Source organism: Lycorma delicatula, chromosome 2 (genome assembly GCF_047948215.1).
Source record: "Lycorma delicatula isolate Av1 chromosome 2, ASM4794821v1, whole genome shotgun sequence".
Classification (NCBI taxonomy): domain Eukaryota; kingdom Metazoa; phylum Arthropoda; class Insecta; order Hemiptera; family Fulgoridae; genus Lycorma; species Lycorma delicatula.
In genome coordinates, this window is record NC_134456.1 from 233,342,016 (window position 1) to 233,360,838 (window position 18,823).

General features: G+C 34.3%; 1 protein-coding gene across 2 annotated transcripts in view; it reads left to right on the top strand.

Moving 5' to 3' along the window:
• Positions 1 to 18,823, top strand: part of LOC142319751 (uncharacterized) — a 154,628-nt gene that overhangs the window by 15,926 nt on the left and 119,879 nt on the right. The window contains exons 1-3 of one of the 2 annotated variants that reach the window (XM_075357378.1): positions 3,987 to 4,117; positions 4,856 to 4,963; positions 7,067 to 7,209. In XM_075357378.1, the coding sequence (XP_075213493.1) occupies positions 7,168 to 7,209 (42 nt within the window). In that variant the 5' untranslated portion in view covers positions 3,987 to 4,117; positions 4,856 to 4,963; positions 7,067 to 7,167. Of the gene's footprint in view, positions 1 to 3,986; positions 4,118 to 4,855; positions 4,964 to 7,066; positions 7,210 to 18,823 lie in introns of those variants that run through there. The other variant, XM_075357377.1, reaches the window with a different exon arrangement.

The window sequence follows — 18,823 nt, forward strand, 5'->3', positions numbered from 1 at the left end:
CTTCTGAATTCTTCTGTACAGAATTCTAGTTAAGATTTTTGATGCGCGGCTAGTTAAGCTAATTGTTCTGTGTTCTTCACATTTATCTGCTCCTCCTTTCTTCGGTATCGTGACTACAACACTCTTTTTGAAGTCTGACGTAACTTACCCTTTTTCCTAAATATTACCCACCGGTTTTAATATTAACCTATTAAAATGTGCTATTTGAGGAATGTTCAAATTGTACAATTTTAACATAGGTGTGGAACAGAAAAGTCTATTGAAAAAAAAATTGTTTAAAATTTTAATAACAAATCATTTTTATTTGTCTTTTTTTATCCGGTATTGATTTACATGTTATTTAAAACCCTCCAACTAGTAAAAAGATAGACATCGACGACAAAATGTTGTCAAATATATTTTTTCATCGTCAAATGAAAACGCGTAATGAAAATTAATAGATTTCATTTTATATTTAATTATTTTACGCCATTAACATTACATAATTACAATAGCAATGTTATATCTTTGCAGACGGTGATTAATTAAAATTAAAACCCCATATTAAAAAGCGAATTGAATTATCTTTTTCATCGTGGTACTTTCTTTTCGTTTTACTGGCCTACTGATTCTGAACTAAACTAGTACTTACGGTAATTAATTATGAATGTAATATTAATATTGTAATTTAAATGAACGAATTAAACGCTTTACTTTCTGAATATTTTCGTATTTTTTTATCATCTATTGCACTTTAAAATACCGGTATGTACTCGATTTTTTTTTTTAGCTTTTCGGTCCGGAAAATCGTGGCGCGGGGTACTCGAATAAATACGGTATATATTTTTATATTATAATAAAATTAAAAGATAAATACTGTGAATAATAACAAATAAACAGGAAGAGGAAGGTCCGATAAGGTATGACATCAAATAATGGGAGGGGCATTGACTTAACGTTATACAAGGAAACTGGTTGAGGGGTGAGGGAAAACGGTCAAAAGAAAAAGTTGGAAAGGGAAAAGGGGAAGGAGAATAAGTGAAAGGTTAAATTTGTCAAGTTCAGTTTTTTAATTTGTTTTATCAAATTTTCAATTGCGTTCATTTAAACTCTCTCTCTATCAATATCTCTCTCTCTCTCTCTCTCTCTCTATAAAAGCATTGCCGCTTCTGCTAGTATCAAATAAGTATGAACAGTGGTCACGTACAAGTAATTTGTTATATAGTTTTTTTTACATGCTATTGACCTTGAAAACATTACATATAATAGCGTCTGTATTTTTGTTTTGACTACACTGCCAGTTTTAACTGAAATTTCTTTTTTGTTTAGCAAGCGGCAGTGTAATTATAAAGAATTTTACTTTACAGAACGTATTATCTTATATACATAACTCGTGTACGAACAAATACAAAAAAAAATTCAATAAGAAATCCTTTTTTCAGGCTTACTAGGAATTATAGAATGAGAAATGAAATATTTTCCTGTCTTCACAAAAGACGAATATATATTTTATATATCGATATACCGATTCAAAATGTTTATTACGATCGCCAAATGGATTGTCTAATTATTAAACATCATTACATTCGTAAATATTACTCTTAATAAGTAATATTAGTTTATAAGATATTTTGCGTACAGTCATTAGAAGAAATAGAAATGATATGTAAAACAAATTAATAAACGAGTTTTGCGCAAAATCCTTTAAATAAAAGAATCACATTAAATCACTCTACAACCCTTCAAATCGTTTATTTAGACTAAATAATTTTCCGTTCACATAAGTTATAAAAAAAACTTTTCTCAGGATTACCAGAGGAATTTCCTCTACAAAATAGATGAATCTATCTATCTATGGATAGGAGGTAATATCTATGGACAGCAGTAGCCCCACTACTTCCTATCTTATCAAATCTATTTAGATTATAAGTAACTCAACTCGTTCGTATAAGACAGAACAGTGGAAATATTGCTGAAGTATGAGTACGATTTCCATTTGTCAACTCAAAAAATATAATCAAAATAACAAATTCATTTCTTTATGATAAATTAAACTATCCTTTTTAAATGAATACGATTCATCGTAGAATTGAAGAATTCTGCGATAAAAATTAATTTCAATTTGCTCCTTCGAACGAAGGAGACACTTTCTCCTTCGTTCTCGCTCCTGTCCACCGTTTTGTTATTCTTATATCAAAAATTTATCTCAGGTTCGGATAGGCGAATCGCATTAATATTTGTTAAGCATCTTTGTAATGGAGGTTTTACAATATTTCGAAGCGCCCCTATGAAGAGGCCGCAGCATACCGTTTGGGAATCACTGGTCGATAAGGTTTCGGTTATTATCAGTAATACGAAATTGGGAAATTATCTTCGATTAGTTTTCCTTATCGAGAAACAATTATTTCCATTTAGAAAGATTTTCTAGCAGTTTTAGCATTAGTTGCCCTTACATTCGATGCGTATAAAAGAAACTTCTTCTACTAAAATAACAGTTTGTTCAAAATATTATCGTGCTTTATTTTTTCAATCGTGTTTAAATTTCCGTCTGTATTTTGTCCGAACTTGATTCAAAACAGTTCGGCCAATTCTGTATTATTTTAAAAATAGTTTAAAAAAAAATATTTTTTAATAAATCGGACAAAAATTTCAAATCTTGGCCTCACGTAATTATTTTTATCTGTAGCGATATCATTTCTGCTTCTATTTTTATCTTATTTTTATTTAGTCTGAAACAAATAAATTAGACGATCGAATCAATTTTATTAGAATTCCTTTTTTTCATTATAAGAAGACCGTATCGCTGAATCGTAAAATTAGACTGCATGATATAAGATCGGTTACAGTTTATTTTAAATTTTATAGATTAATTTAAATGTGTTAAAGTAGCTTTTTTTTGTTTTAAATGGAAGAGTAGCCTCGGATAAAATATCAGAACGTTTTACTCTTAGAAAAAAAAAACATTAATATAACATTGAGGTATATTATTTAAACAGGAGGTATTTTCTTTACCGGTTTCCACATTGTGGAGGTAATGAAAAAAATGCTTAGTTAATTTTCAAGGGCAAAAAGTGTGTTATATAAGATATACGTGCAATGAACGCAGAGGAGAAAAAGGATACATCGGTTAGACATGGAGAGGGAAGAGGGAAGAATTGCCGCGTGTTGAAGGTTTAACTTTTAACCGTTTTACAGTTTCAATTCTGCTACGATATAGAATAGGACTTTTTATTACTCAGTTTTAAAAGTATAACACACACACACACACACACACACACACACACACACACACACACACACACACACACACACACACACACACACACACACACACACACACACACACACACACACACACACACACACACACACACACACACACACACACACACACACTCTCTCTTTAGGAAAAATTAACTATAATAATTTGTATATTTTGTGAATGCATTTTTAAATATTAAGAATTCAAGATTAAGTTGTACGGAAGATAGTGATTAAAGTTTTTAACCTAGAAAAACAAAACCAAGTTTGTTTTTATTAAGATTTATTGAACGGCAATTTAATGAGTTTCAAAAATTTATTAAACCTCATGATTAATAAATCAAAAAATTTACAGATTCTTACTTTTACTGTGCTAGTAAATAATTGTTATAATTATGCCCAAGCTAAATTCAACGATATTTTTAATTAGCTGACAACTAATACATTATTACTTATCGATCTTGTTTTTGTTTGATATTAAACATTTTATAGCTGACTTAAAATAATCTTAATTCGAGGAATAATTTGTTGTAAACACATCATAATTAAAAATGTATATAAAGTTTTCAATCTCTTAATAAGATTTAGAAACAATTTTATTCTGTTTATTTATTAACTATCATAAATATTTTTTGAACAAACAGTGGCAAAACGTTTGTGTTTCAAGCTATATAATTTTTTTTTATTATTATTAAATTTCTTATATGTAAAATTGTTAATAATTTTTTTTAAAGTATTTATGATGCCATCTACCGATCACAATTTCACTTTCGTCGTTAACGTTTTGGTGTATGTACGTGGGTTTATAATGATGAACTTTTTTTATAGAATATTCTAGAAAAATAACTGTTGAACACAATTTAGGACGTTATTTAAAGTAAGTAATAACTTTATTACTCTTTATTTAGTAAAAAAATAATGCATTTTACATTAGCTTGATTAACCAATATGGCGGCGTTATTTTTATAAAATTAGATTTTATATAGGAACTGCAATGCATTTTAGATCCATGAGAATATAGTGGATGCATTACTTTCATATAACCCCCTTTAAATAATTTAAGTGAAGCTGTTAAAATTAAGTTATACAGTTTTTAATGTATTAAATATATTCATATCTGTCCTATTTTATTGTTGTGCAAAAAATATTGCTCCTATTTTATGTTTTGTATTCCAAAAATACGAAGATAAGATCACCATCGGTGTAGTTTTCTCAAAGTGTAATGTAATGAGATAAACAGATTAAAGGTATCACTTGTATGATTGAATGTCACACATATTTCAGTGGATTCCAGTATTTCGATGTTAAACAAAGCAAAGGTAAATCCTTCCTAAATTTCTATACTGTGTCTTGTACAGAAAACTCATTACTTCTTTGAGACTGGTTGTGTCAGTTACCTCATATCAGGTAATAGTTATGGTGCACATTTAGCTATTTCATGGTAACTTAAACTGAAAGAAACCTGATGTATAATTAAAATTCTCATTTTCACCAACATGTAAAATTTTACTTAGATTTTGTAACCGGTCTATAATTGTCATAAGTTAATAATCGAATACAAAAATATTTATTGTATCGCTTCTAATGTATTCATTAGTTTTATTTAAAATTACAGGTTTTGGACGCTAAGAGCACTAATGTTGATATGAAATTGAGAGACAACAGAGATGGTACATATACATGCAGTTACACACCAAAATCTGGAGGAAGACATGCTGTACAGGTAATACAGTTATGATTTTTTTTGTTTAGATATCGACTAAGACATTCCAAAAAAAATAGTATCATAGTATACAGTTACCCGATCAAAAAGAACTGCAATTTACATTACTACATTTTTTAAGATTATTGAAGTGGAACTTTGCTATATTCTTGCCTAGGACAGTCAGTGATGATAAGTTTTTAAAAAAAAATTGTTATAGAATTTGATTCGGTGTGTCGTTACAGCAGATTGAACAGGAACTGGTTTATTAAGCACGGCTTCAGTCATTTTCGTTTAAATTAGTTCACATACTTTTATTTTGAAAATGTTGCTCCTTCAGATGTTATAGGTGTTGCAAAATGATTATAACAGGATTCAATTCCACGATTTGGTTTCAGGTTTGCATTAAAGAATTCATAGTACATTTTAATAAATAATTTCTGAGCACTTACCCTACTGCTATACTAGTATTTTTTTATGTTTTATTGGTGAATATGAAATTGTTTTCATATTATAAATTAAAGTGAATTAGTGCAATTCAATGAAATTAAAATATTTTAATTGATCGTGACAGAAATCATATTTGGTGTGTATAGTTTTTAACCGATAAATGTTAACTTTTATTATTTAAAAAATGTATTGCCATTATTTGAGTAAGTGGTGCCCACCAAAGTTCTTGCAATAATAATAATAATAATTTATTTATTTGTTTGTTTGTATTTTTTGTGTAATAGGACAGCTAACTATAGTCTTTGTGTGTTACACAATAGTACATAAAAAAATAAAAAAAAATCAATATACATTAAATATAAATTAAAAATTTCAATATAAATTAAAAATACAAAATTTAATCATTAGTTCATAATAATTATTATTCATTGGTTCATAATCATAGCTCATATAATTATTAGTTCATAAAAATAAGAGTAATACTGGTGTTTTAATTATATTACACAATTATATTATTATCTTTGTCTTATTAGTGTCTTTGCATAAATACAAGATTACAGATAAACATGTACACATAATTAAAAATACACATAATTCAGGAAACAAAATTAAATAATATAGTTTAATAACAATAATAACATTAGTTATAAATTCAAAAATTTACATCTTAACTCCTTCATCCAATTACATTTAATTAGAATTTCAGTTACTTATACAGCACTGTCAATATATACATACACACACACACACACACACACACACACACACACACATATATATATATATATATATATATATATATATATATATATATATATACACACACACACACACAATTGAAGAGGATATTAGGTGTACAGCTTTATTAACCAGGGAAAGTAGATAGCTGCATCCCTTACTTATTAAGAATAGTAATAGTATAGTAGCTATTTTATGGCTCATACCAGGATCCAGGATGTCTTGTAAATTAGAATTGAAGTACTAACCAAGGCAGGTAATAGAAATAAGCAATTGATGGTGTTAAAATAGCTTGTACAGTTTAGCCTTGATCTTTCAAATATCACATGAAAAGGGAAGCAATCAATAACTCAGTTGTAACTCTTAACCCAGAAATAACTTACAGAAAATTACATTAAAAGATTTTAGATAAGGTAATAAATTACATCCCTTTACAACTAATGGTTGTATAAATCCTGGACTGTCTCAAGGAGTAGCATCCTCAAAATTGAAGGATGTGAAATAAGAATAAAATTTCAATAGCTGAAGCCTCATTTAATAATCTAGTTCCCATAGTTAAACAGACTTAAACAATGTTGAGTACAGTTTCACTGCGTGTTACTGGAATCTATAATTGACAAAAAACTGCTGAAATAATTAAACTGAGGATATATAAATGTAATAAAATTTAATTATTATAATCAGTTAGTTAAACTATGAGAAAGTCATAATTATTCCAATTTAATCTAAATTTTTTTTCAAGAAGTGAAAAACACCTGAAGGTAGTATGATCTCTGATAATTTTTATTATCAGAATTTGCAGTTACAGAAAAAATACTATTTTACTGTAGGAGGTACATTTAGGTTCTAGTCTAAAATAATATAATCAAATGAAATAAAATAAATAAAATAGTTAATTTTTTATGTATAATACATTATTAAGTTCTTCTGTTACAGTTGTCTGGTGGATTCTGGTGCAATTGGAAAAGTAGAAGTGACATGTCCTATAACCAATCCATCTCGGTCTCTCACAGAAAACCATATTACTTCACTTGCTGATGGAACATACCGAATCGGTTGTTATACACCATTTGAAGAAGGTATTGGTTCTACTATATTAAGTGAATTTTTTAACAGTTATAAAAATTAGTTAATGTTCAAGGTTTTCTAAAAGGGTGAAGTTAACCGAATAATATAACCAGTCTATTGTTAGGTTTGTCTACATTTAAATAATAGAATGAAATAGATAAAAAAGAGTAAATTAATGAAATTAGGTATTTAAAAAAAACTTGAGAACCGTTTCCATTAATTGGCAGTATTTTCTGTAAATGTAAGTGTTAGATTACCTTTTCGTTGGATTTCTTAGAATATATTAGTACAAGTTCAGGAATGCATTTGTTAGCATGAATTATTGTTTACTGTTTTTACTTTACTTTTGATTTCATTATCTCTTCTTTTTTTTTAAATCAAAATTTCAAATTTATTTCAATCGCCTTTCTCTTTTTGGTTTTAATTTTTATTGTTTTATTGTTTACATAATGCATTTAATTAGAGTAATATTCACAATATTATTTATTTAATTAACTGCATATTCTGATGTACATAATAAACATTTCTGATTGAAGCATAGGTGTGTAAAAAGGTATGCTTACATTATTTATATTTTTAAAAATGCTGCCTGTTAATAGAAAAGATTCAAAGTTGTCATTACAACTTTTCAAAACCACCATTAAATGAGTAAAAAATTGTTTCTGAAATTTCTACTGTCATCATAAGGGTTCAAGAGAAACCATAAAAATATGTAACTTTGTATACATGACAATTTTTATTTGCAAAGATTTATTTGTGTGATTGTTGAATAAGTTCCTTTCTGAAGTGTTTTTATTGCTAATTTTTATAAAATCATATTTATTCTGTCATTCATTGTAGAGGAACATAACTGTGTTTTTAAAGAGAAAAAAAAACATCCATTAATTTTGTGTTTTAGTAACACTTTTCTTTACATGGAGAGAAAAGTCAAATTTTCTGTTGTTTTAAGTTTGTTATTTTTGAATATTTTACTTATGTTAGATAAGGCGTGCAAGGTGATTTTTATTTGCTGTGGCCATACAATTTACACATGGACAGGGACATGAGGAAGTGATCTGTGTATTTGTTACAATAATTTGATAAATTCATTTTGTTTTGTGTGCTAAATCAATTTATTATATTTGTCAACTTCTTGATGTCCTTGGAAGGTCAGAAGAGTTTCTGAAAGTGTTATGATGAAAGTGTCCATTCAGTGTAAATTTGTCTTGGTTTGCCATTAAAATTGTTTTGTTTGGAACTACCAAACCTTAAAGTTATCAACTGTTTAAAATTTATCTCCTTCAAGAAAAACAATGAAAAATTTGTTGTTCTTTCAACGGATTATCTAATAAAAATAAATCTGTGGTGACTGAGCTCTTTTATAATCTAAATTCGTATGAAAAATTATGTTAGAATCTCTTTTTTTTTAGTTATTCTCACTTACCCTCCTTTGTTTTCTTTTTACTCAACTCATGTCAAAAATGTTAGATATCCTAACTCTTCATATTTAAGTAATAACATTGGGGAATTAAAAGTATTTTTTTTTTGTCCCTAGGAAGAAAAATATGTATTTCTAATAGTATTTTTTCTATTGAATTTAAATCTGATATCGGTTTTTTCCCATTACACAAGGTTTCTGAGAGACAGGCATCTATAATTTCAAACATTTTAATACTTTTTGCATTCTTAATTACACAATATTCAAATATTTAACTCATCTAGAAAGTAAGAAATGATGATTTTCTGCTATATTTTGATTGTGCAGCATTCCTCTTGATGGTCCAACAATAATCGGCCAGCATATTAGGATTCCATTTTCCTTGATACATCTTTTCCATAGCTGAAATCTGATGAAAGTGTGCCTCATTCTCATTGCTCACTGTGCCAAGATTTTCTGGGAAGAAATCTAGGTGTAAGTGCAGGAAGTGTGCCTTTACGAACATATTATAACCCAAATTTTTAAAAGATCATTGACAGTATCACGGTAATTTTCACCCTTTCGATTTCCCAAAAAACTCTTGAGTAACATTTTTGAATGTTTGCCAATCTGTTTTCTCTGGTGGATTCAATATTTCCTCAAACTTTTCATCATGCATTAGTGGTCATATTTGTGGACCCACAAATATTCCTCCTTTAATTTTTACATCACTAATTTTAGGAAACTTTGTTTTAAGTACATGAAACCACGAGTATTGTCCATGTCCTTGACAAAATTCTTCATTAATCTTAGTTTGATGTGTAACGTAGGTAGATGCACATTTTTAAGATTACACAATGGGTCATGTTTCACATCTTTCTGTTCAGGAATGAGTGATTCGCGTTTAGGCCACTTTTTTCTAAGGAAATGGTTTTGTCTGTCCCTACTATCCCATTTACACAAAAAAACAGCAGTACTTTGTGTAACCGAGCTGCAAACCAAGAATAAGTGCAATTACCTTCAAATCACCACAAATATTCCATTCATACTCTGAATATTGAAGCTTTTCCAATATAAATTTAAAGTTTTCATATGTTTCTTTCATACTAGCAGAGTTAGCCGCAGATACTATGGGAATTTGTTGCCATTATGCAGAAACAACTTTTAAACTAACTCTAGAGTATTCGGTGAACAAGTGCCATTCTGTTTGTTTATGTTCATTACAAAGTGTCTCCATAAGAAAAGAAATGTCATTATAAAACACTAAGCCATTTTCTTCAGAAAAATAGTCTTTAAATTCAGAATAACGATTACGATAAGTACATATCTTTGTATTCTTTTGAAGAAGATTCCGTCCTTTTAGCTGGGAAGCAAGCATTTCAGACTGTTTTTTTGGATAATTTTAAATCTCGTATGAGATCGTTAAGATTCTCTTGAGTCAGCAAATGAGGCTCGGATGAACTGCTTTGTTCAAAAATTGTATCACCAGAATCTGTTTTTTTTCTTCCTTACTTCCATCAGACTTTGAGCTCACTTCATCTAATGTCACATGCTCTGGAGGCTTTAGTTCGGGCAATTCTTTCCAGTGTGGAACTGGTCTTATTGCAGATTGCAAGTTAGGGTACACCACTGTATGTTTTGATTTTGACGTAATCCCTTTAATATTTATTAAGCAGAAATAACAGTCCGAAGAGTGATCTTTGGGTTCTCCAAGAAACGGGGGTAAAAATTTGGTTGTAATTAATTTATTGATGAAGTACAAAGAATAGCTATATCCAGGTCCTTTGCAAAATTTTGCCACTTGAACTCAACAAAATATGAATGGAATAGATAATAAGTCGGGATCTTTCCTTTTAACACAAAATGCTTAATTTTAGTAATTTAATGTTGATGCTAATATATTTTTTATTTTAATGTAAATTACAGTCTTACATATACCTCTGCTTGCTTTGCTTGCTCCGAGTCTTATCTTTTTGTAATCTATTTGGAAGTATAATATCGTGCCCGAATCGCTTTGTTTTCAGTCATTTGACTGGTTTTATGCGGCTCTCCAAGATTCCCTAACTAGTGCTAGTCGTTTCATTTCAGTATACCCCCTACATCCTACATCCCTAACAATTTGTTTTACATATTCCAAACGTGGCCTGCCTACACAATTTTTTCCTTCTACCTGCCCTTCCAATATTAAAGCAACTATTCCAGGATGCCTTAGTATGTGGCCTATAAGTCTGTCTCTTCTTTTAGCTATATTTTTCCAAATGCTTGTTTCTTCATCTATTTGCCGCAATAGGTCTTCATTTGTCACTTTATCCAACCATCTGATTTTTAACATTCTCCTATAGCACCGCATTTCAAAAGCTTCTAATCTTTTCTTCTCAGATACTCCGATTGTCCAAGTTTCACTTCCATATAAAGCGACACTCCAAACATAGACTTTCAAAAATCTTTTCCTGATGTTTAAATTAATTTTTTATGTAAACAAATTATATTTCTTACTGAAGGCTCGTTTAGCTTGTGCTATTTGGCATTTTATATCGCTCCTGCTTCGTCCATCTTTAGTAATTCTACTTCCCAAATAACAAAATTCTTCTACCTCCATAATCCTTTCTCCTCCTATTTTCACATTCAGTGGTCCATCTTTGTTATTTCTACTACATTTCATTACTTTTGTTTTGTTCTTGTTTATTTTCATGCGATAGTTCTTGCGTAGGACTTCATCTATGCCGTTCATTGTTTCTTCGAAATCCTTTTTACTCTCGGCTAGAATTACTATATCATCAGCAAATCGTAGCATCTTTATCTTTTCACCTTGTACTGTTACTCCAAATCTAAATTGTTCTTTTACATCATTAACTGCTAGTTCCATGTAAAGATTAAAAAGTAACGGGGATTAGAAACATCCTTGTCAGACTCCCTTTCTTATTACAGCTTCTTATGTTCTTCAATTATTACTGTTGTTGTTTGGTTCCTGTAAATGTTAGCAATTGTTCTTCTATCTCTGTATTTGAACCCTAATTTTTTTAAAATGCCGAACATTTTATTCCAGTCTACGTTATCAAATGCCTTTTCTAGATCTATAAACGCAAAGTATGTCGGTTTGTTTTACTTTAATCTTCCTTCCACTATTAATCTGAGGCCTAAAATTGCTTCCCTTGTCCCTATCTATACTTTTTCTGAAACCAAATTGGTCTTCTCCTAACACTTCCTCCACTCTCCTCTCAATTCTTCTGTATAGAATTCTAGTTAAGATTTTTGTTGCGTGACTAAGTTAAACTAATTGTTCTGTATTCTTCACATTTATCTGCCTCTGCTTTCTTTGGTATCATAACTTTGATACCAAAGTCTTTTTGAAGTCTTACGGAACTTTCCTTTTTTATAAATATTACACACCAGTTTGTACAATCTATCAATCGCTTCTTCACCTGCACTGCGCAGTAATTCTACAGGTATTCCGTATCAGTAATTGTCTACTTATATCCTACATGAAGAAGCCCTAATCTAATGGATTACTAGTAAAATTGATACGCACTGTGTAGAAAAGATGTAGATACATTCTTTCGAGTGGAATCGTTTGCAGTCCTCTTTAGATCATCCTTTTCTAACTTCTACTCTTTTCCTTTATTCTTCATTCCTTTCTTCCTGCTAGTGATCTCTAGGTTTTGGCTGAATGCCTGCTTGGTCCGGCTTAAGATTATGGTAATCTTTAGAAATATTATGTCCTTGAATTTGAGTGATTTTCTCCCAAGTGTCTGCATAAAAAGCTAACCTACAGCTGAAGAATGGTAATGAGTACTACCAGACCTCGTATTTCATAATAAAAATATGAGTACAATATTTACGTTACGAATGTATTAATTCCTAGCATAACCAAAACATAGTAAGTTGAAAAAAGGATTTATTATCATCGTCATATATAGTACTGTTTTTTTCTTTTGTTGCAGGTAACACAACGTTCATTTAATTATTTAAAAAAAGAAGAACTACAATGGAAGTGTCCTTCCATATATTGTGGTAAAACCTTTATTTTTTTATTATTTTATAAAATTTTTCATCAAAGCAAGTTTTATATGTAATGGTGGAAGGTAGACGTTCTTTAGATTTACAAAATTCACAAATAATATTTTTCTGCTCAGCCCTTGGGCCGGTTTTTTAGTTTTAATGTAATAGTTTTTCTGTTTCTATTGTCCTGCTTGTGTAATAAACCAAAGTACTTTGTATAACTGATAGATGCAGCCTTAAGAAAAAATTGTTATCACCCTTAGGTCTCTACATATACGCCCATGAATAACTTTCATCTGTATCAACACAAGTAAAAATTTCATACTGTCATATGTCTTCTTCATTTGTGCTAAAGAGGAAAGGAGAATTGATGTTTTCTTATTTCCAATGTGAAGGAGGATGGTTTTCAAACATTTTCAGAGGGATCTATATGCCGTCTGAATTCTGAAGGATTGTGACGCTGCTATAGTAAATCCAGTGAGGAATTTAAATCATTGGAGAACACTTTTATCGTGTAAGGAGAACAGGTGCCGAAATTCTTGCTGCTTAGTAAAGGAAAACATATTTGAGTGCCACTGTATTAAAGGTTAAAGCTTTCTAATTTTGAAGTCAGGAACTCTGAGATTACATTTAAAACAAATTAACATAACGAAACAGATCATTAAGGTTCTGGTTCAGTAATTTGTGAGATTCAGTGCTCTCATCTTGGGAATTTGGATCCTGTTCTTTTTCGTTAATTTCTGAGTCACTATGTCTTCATCATCAACATTTTCTTCTAAACTGCACGTTTCTGGTAGAATTGGAAAAGTTAACGCCTCTTCATTTGGAATAGGCTCTCATAGCTGAAGGAATAGTATAATATGAAACAGATTTCTTAAATTTACTTGTAATGCCTTTGCATTATGCAAGAGTAAACAGTGTGCGAGTGGTCCTAAACGATCTTTTCATACCCACAACAAAAGGCGTATATTGTGGCTTCCCACTTATTCAGCTATTTAGTAAAGTTACACAAAAACTATAGCAAATAAGAGGTCCGAGAAGCCCCACGCCCCACCAAAATGCGTTAATGACTCCCGGCCCCTCCAGCGGCAAAATAAATATAACCGCACTCCCGAAGGAGAGTTCCGGTACGGATTTCTTGTCACAAGTGACAATTAAGGATGTCCTACTGGAAATTCTAGCAATATTCCCCGCCTGTGCCAAGCAAATTCTCTGAAGGACGTGGTATTCAGGCCATCATAGAGTGTGACATGCTATCTAGGTACGGTTAGGCAAACTCTCAGACTGCTACAGTCGAACGCCAATTCAGTAGTAGGCAAGACGGCAGAACGTTGCCGCCAGGCCGAGTGTCTACTAATAGACGTGATACTGTTGTCCGGGTCGTTACTGTACGCGAACAAACAACTGACTATTCTAAATTACTTTACGTATAGTACGGATAGACCAGTACGACCCGGACCCTTTCACAGACAGCAGCGCATCTCCAAACAGAGCCGCACGGTTAGACAAATAGTCTCGCACTACGGCCTGCAGGGCACAGGACCGTTGCGGTCCTCCGACCAACAGAGGATAGAACTCCAATACAAAGAAAGAAATGACCCCAACATGCCAAAAAAAAATTGCCAAACACATCCACAGTCGGCGCCATCCACTTCGGCAAGTGCATTCAAGATGGAATCCTCAGTGAATCCCCCTTCATGAAGCCATACTGGCCTCAACTAAAAAGACATCTAACATCGATGCATTCCCGGAGCCGTTCCACGGATAGCCTCTCGGGGGGCTTGCCGATGGCCATCTCGAGACTGATGACTGTCGACCTAACTAGAGTCGTTTCCTGGTTTTGGGAGCACCGTCACCAAACCCATCTTCCTGCAAGTCGGATAGCCGCTCCGACTGGGGCGCCTTGAGAGCTGCCTGCCGGGCGGCTCTCTTGTGACGGGCGGCGGGTGGTGGAGGGTGTCCGGGGCTCGTTGGTCAGTGCCCGGTCCTTTCTCGGTGCCATTCGGGAGGGCACTCGGTCTGTGGTCACAAGATCTGCGGCTTGCTCGCTCGTGATGGGGTCTCGCCCGCCCTGGCCCCGACTACTGCTTCATCTTCCGGAGCGCCTGGAGGCAGATTGTCCGGGTTCTCCTGGTGAGTCGCCACGAATGTTGGCGTGTGGTCACGACCGCCTGGCCCGCGCCGAGGGCTGGACGGTGCGCGCAATTGCATGGGCTTGGCGGCTGCCTTACAGGGGTTGTAATGTCGCATGGAACACAGTGAGCAGGTGGAATTGATGGCTGAAAAATTCAGCTGGGCCATCAAGACTGGCTGCGATAGGGTCCTACGGCGGCCAAGGCTAATGGACGGTCCCATCATCGTAGTCAGTCCGCTGATTGGAGAGTGCCTGTAGCCGTCATGACCTTCGCTTTTGGGAGGCCGTCTGTTGATCGCAGATGGCGGCCCGGAAAAAGATGGTGGTCCTCTGACCTAAGCGTGCTGGGCGCAAGGGTAGATCGTAGGTAGGCCCAAGCGTAGCCCCCTAACGGGGATTATCGTTGATGACGTGCGCGCTGAGGTCCTACGTATCTATCGGCGCGTCCGCAGTGAAGACGTAGCGTGCTGGGTGCAAGGGTAGATCGTAGGTAGGCCCAAGCGTAGCCTCCTAACGGGGATTATCGTTGATGACGTGCGCGCTGAGGTCCTACGTATCTACCGGCGCGTCCGCAGTGAAGACCTACGAGCCATCAAGGAAATCACACTCGTGTTTCGGAGAGATTCCATGCGCGAGTTGCAGCGCAACCCCTGGCAGCTCGCGAAATCGTGTTATGGGCCCAAGCCATTGCACGTGCAATCCGGTTTTCGCTCGAGTTTGGTGGTCGAGACGATACGTTGACATCTGAGGCGACTTACCGGGCGTTCCTGGATGCTCTGTTTCCGGATGCTCGGAAAGATGGTGTGGTGGTCGGCGTCGGGGAGGGTGGGACGCCGTCCCTGGCGTGCGGGTTGTGGGTCCCGTGATTGTGGACCGTCTGTTTTCGCGAATGGCGCTGGGGGTGGCCGGGTGTTGGCTGGCTTGACCCGGATGTCTTCTGTCGCCTTTTGCTTGTCATGGGGAGCTCTTGGCGGGCGGTTCTCTGGGTGCCTTGGTTTGGGCTTCTTTCCGCTTGTCGGGAAGTGGCTTTGGTGAGGGTGCTTTTGGAGCCGGGAAGGGGTTCTGGTTCGGTCGGCGGTTGTCGGCTTCTTGATGGTTTTCGGCGGGTTGCTTCGGGGGGCTGGTTGTGGGGCGGCTCTGGGGATGCATCGATGTGAGATGTCTTTTTAGTCGAAGCCAGTATGGCTTCATGAAGGTGGATTCACCGAGGATTGCATCTTGAATGCACATGCCGAAGTGGAAGGCGCCGACTGTGGATGTGTTTGGCAATTTTTTTTGACATTGAGGCGTCATTTCCTTCTTTGTATTGGAGTTGTATCCTCTATCGGTAGGAGGACCGCAATGGTACTGTGCCCTGCAGGCCGTAGTTTGAGACTATTTGTCTAACTATTTGTCACACTCTGTTTGGAGATGCGCTGCTCTCTGTGGAAGGTCCTCATCGTGGGAATCCCGCAAGGTTTCGTTCTCGGTTCTCTGCTCTGTAGTTTGGTATTTGACGGATTTCTTTGGCTGACATTCCCGAAAAGGTTCGCGGCTCGTGCTTTCGCCGATGACTGTCTCCTGTTGGTTCGTGGTGGTTTGCGGCCGCGGCTTGCGGAACGGGAGCGGGCTGCTTTGACGACCGGTTAGGGCTGGATGGGTGTGTAGAATTTTGGGATTTCTGTGCCCAAAACGAAGTTTTTGGCACAGAAATCTCAAAATCTTGTAGACTGTGGTGAACCATCACTTCGGGATAGACGAAACCAGCTTTTATTATCTTATTTTGCTCGTCTCAAAGGACAGCAAAATCACCCGGCTTTTGACTCGTTCTTTAGAAATCCTAATTTAAGAAAGTACGAGGACCATCCACATTGTACTGCATCAGTAGGTGTTCGTACCCGACGTCTACTGCAGCATATAAATGTTGACACACCGTCATTCTTTCCAACGTATCGTTGCTCATATCCACCGCGGGGAATAAACCTTATAAATTTTACTTTTGACCTTACGACATACAATAAACAATCAACACTACCTATTGTCTTCCAGCAAATATTTCAGTGTGTTCTCTCCAAGATGAACCCAGACGCGGTGGTATACATTGATGGATGGAAACAAAACGATACAATTGTGCATTTGTTGTCAATGAAAGAACTTATATGTGTTGGTTCTGTGTTCTGATTTTGTTATCCGAGTAGGGAGTCTTTTACACTTCCTATCGGAATTTCTCAAATTTTATTTGTTTTTTTTTTTAAGTTGTAAGATTTTAGTGATATTAGTTGTAAGTAATTCTGTAAATATAATAGTTTTAAGTTTTATTTCACCGTTTTAATTTTTGCTTTTACTCGGTTTTAATTTTTTATTATATAATTTGATATTAGTTTTAAGTTTTATTTAATTTTACTATTTTAGTTTTTAACCGAGTTCTAAGTTTTATGTTAGCGGTTTTATATTTTTGTCTTTTTGTTATCCGAGAATGGGCGTTTTGCACCCATCTCGGACCTTGTTAAATTATATTTACTTTTGTGTTTACCCGTGATATTAGTTTTAAGTTTTACTACCTCCGTTAGATTAGTTTTTAATTTATTTTATTTTTTTCATAAAAAAATGATAACACATAGACGTTTTTTGCCCTCAAAAAACAAAAAAAAATTAATGCCTCTTTGAGAGGACGAAACAAGTGGTAATCAGAAGGGGCAAGATCAGGACTGTACGTAGGATGAGCCGGTACTTCAAAGTTGAGTTTCTGGAGCGTTTCATCAGTGCGGGCAGCAGTATGCGGACGGGCATTGTCGTGCAACAACACAAAAACTTTCGACAGCAGTCCTCGGCGTTTGCTTCGAATCGCAGGCTTCGGCTTGACAGTAAGCATCTCACTGTAACGCGCACTGTTTATTGTCGTGCCCCTTTCCTCATAATGTTCCAGTACCGGGGTCTTGTGAGTCTCAAAAAACCGTAAGCATCAGTTTTCATCAAAATATGATGAAAAACCCGTGTCATAAATCACAGATTAGTAACATATGTTAGTATAAGTGAACGTAGATTCAGAAAACTACGTTTTATAAAAATTCCCACCACTCAAAAGGCTATTCATATTGACAAAACCCCATTTTTACTGTAAACTCTTATTCATTACCGATCGTTATGCGTTACATGTTTACCGATATCATTTGTCAGAAAATATATTTATAGACCTCAAATAAAGTGACGTATTTATTTCTATGTGCGTGCAATTCACAGCACCTATTACGCTCGGCATTTTAAAGCGAGAACTCCATTTTCTCTTGGCTTCATTTAACTCGTGAGCATTCTGTGGGAAGCGAATCCACTCAGATGCCTTTTCGTTTATTTTATTCAGAACGTAATCGAAAGTTTTTCATACTGTAGAACGGTGAATCCCGAAGTCTTCACCGACACCGTTTTGAAATCCAGGGTCTGATAAGTACCGCAAAAATACTTCCATCTTCTGTTGCGATGACAGAGCACCTCCTCGCTTTTCATTTCTTTCTTCCAAAAAAGCGTTCGTCAAAAATTCAACCGATTCTTTTGTAAAACGAATTAGTTCTTCATATCTTCCTGGACTCAATATTCGCCTTTCTTTGTAAGTTTTTGGTTGACGAATGTTGACAAAGGCAGCCATACCAAGTATAAAAAATTAAATGAAAGTTTGATTTTTTTTTGTCTTCAGTCATTTGACTGGTTTGATGCAGCCTCCAAGATTCCCTATCTAAAAAGTTAATCTATAAAGTTTGATAAGGTTACTAAATAGCTACCTTGAAATTCTACCGGTAAATACTTGAATACTCTTCCGAACTTAGGATTTTATTCACTCGTTTTAAGTAAAGTCTGACCGGAATCAGTAATTGCGTATAGTTACAAGTAAACGCTTGATAAGTAAAGGTTATTCACTTCCCTATTTTACAAGTAAAGAGAATACTTGTCAAGTATTTGGTTTACCGTTGTTTATTCGCAGAACTGCAAGTAAACACTTAGATCTCCTTATAACATATACGTACGATGGGTAAAGTTAGTTTAAAATATAATCAAAAGAATGATAGTTTGTTTTCAGATGAAGCAAAAAAAAAAAACAAAACAAAAACGCGTAGTTGTTAGCCAT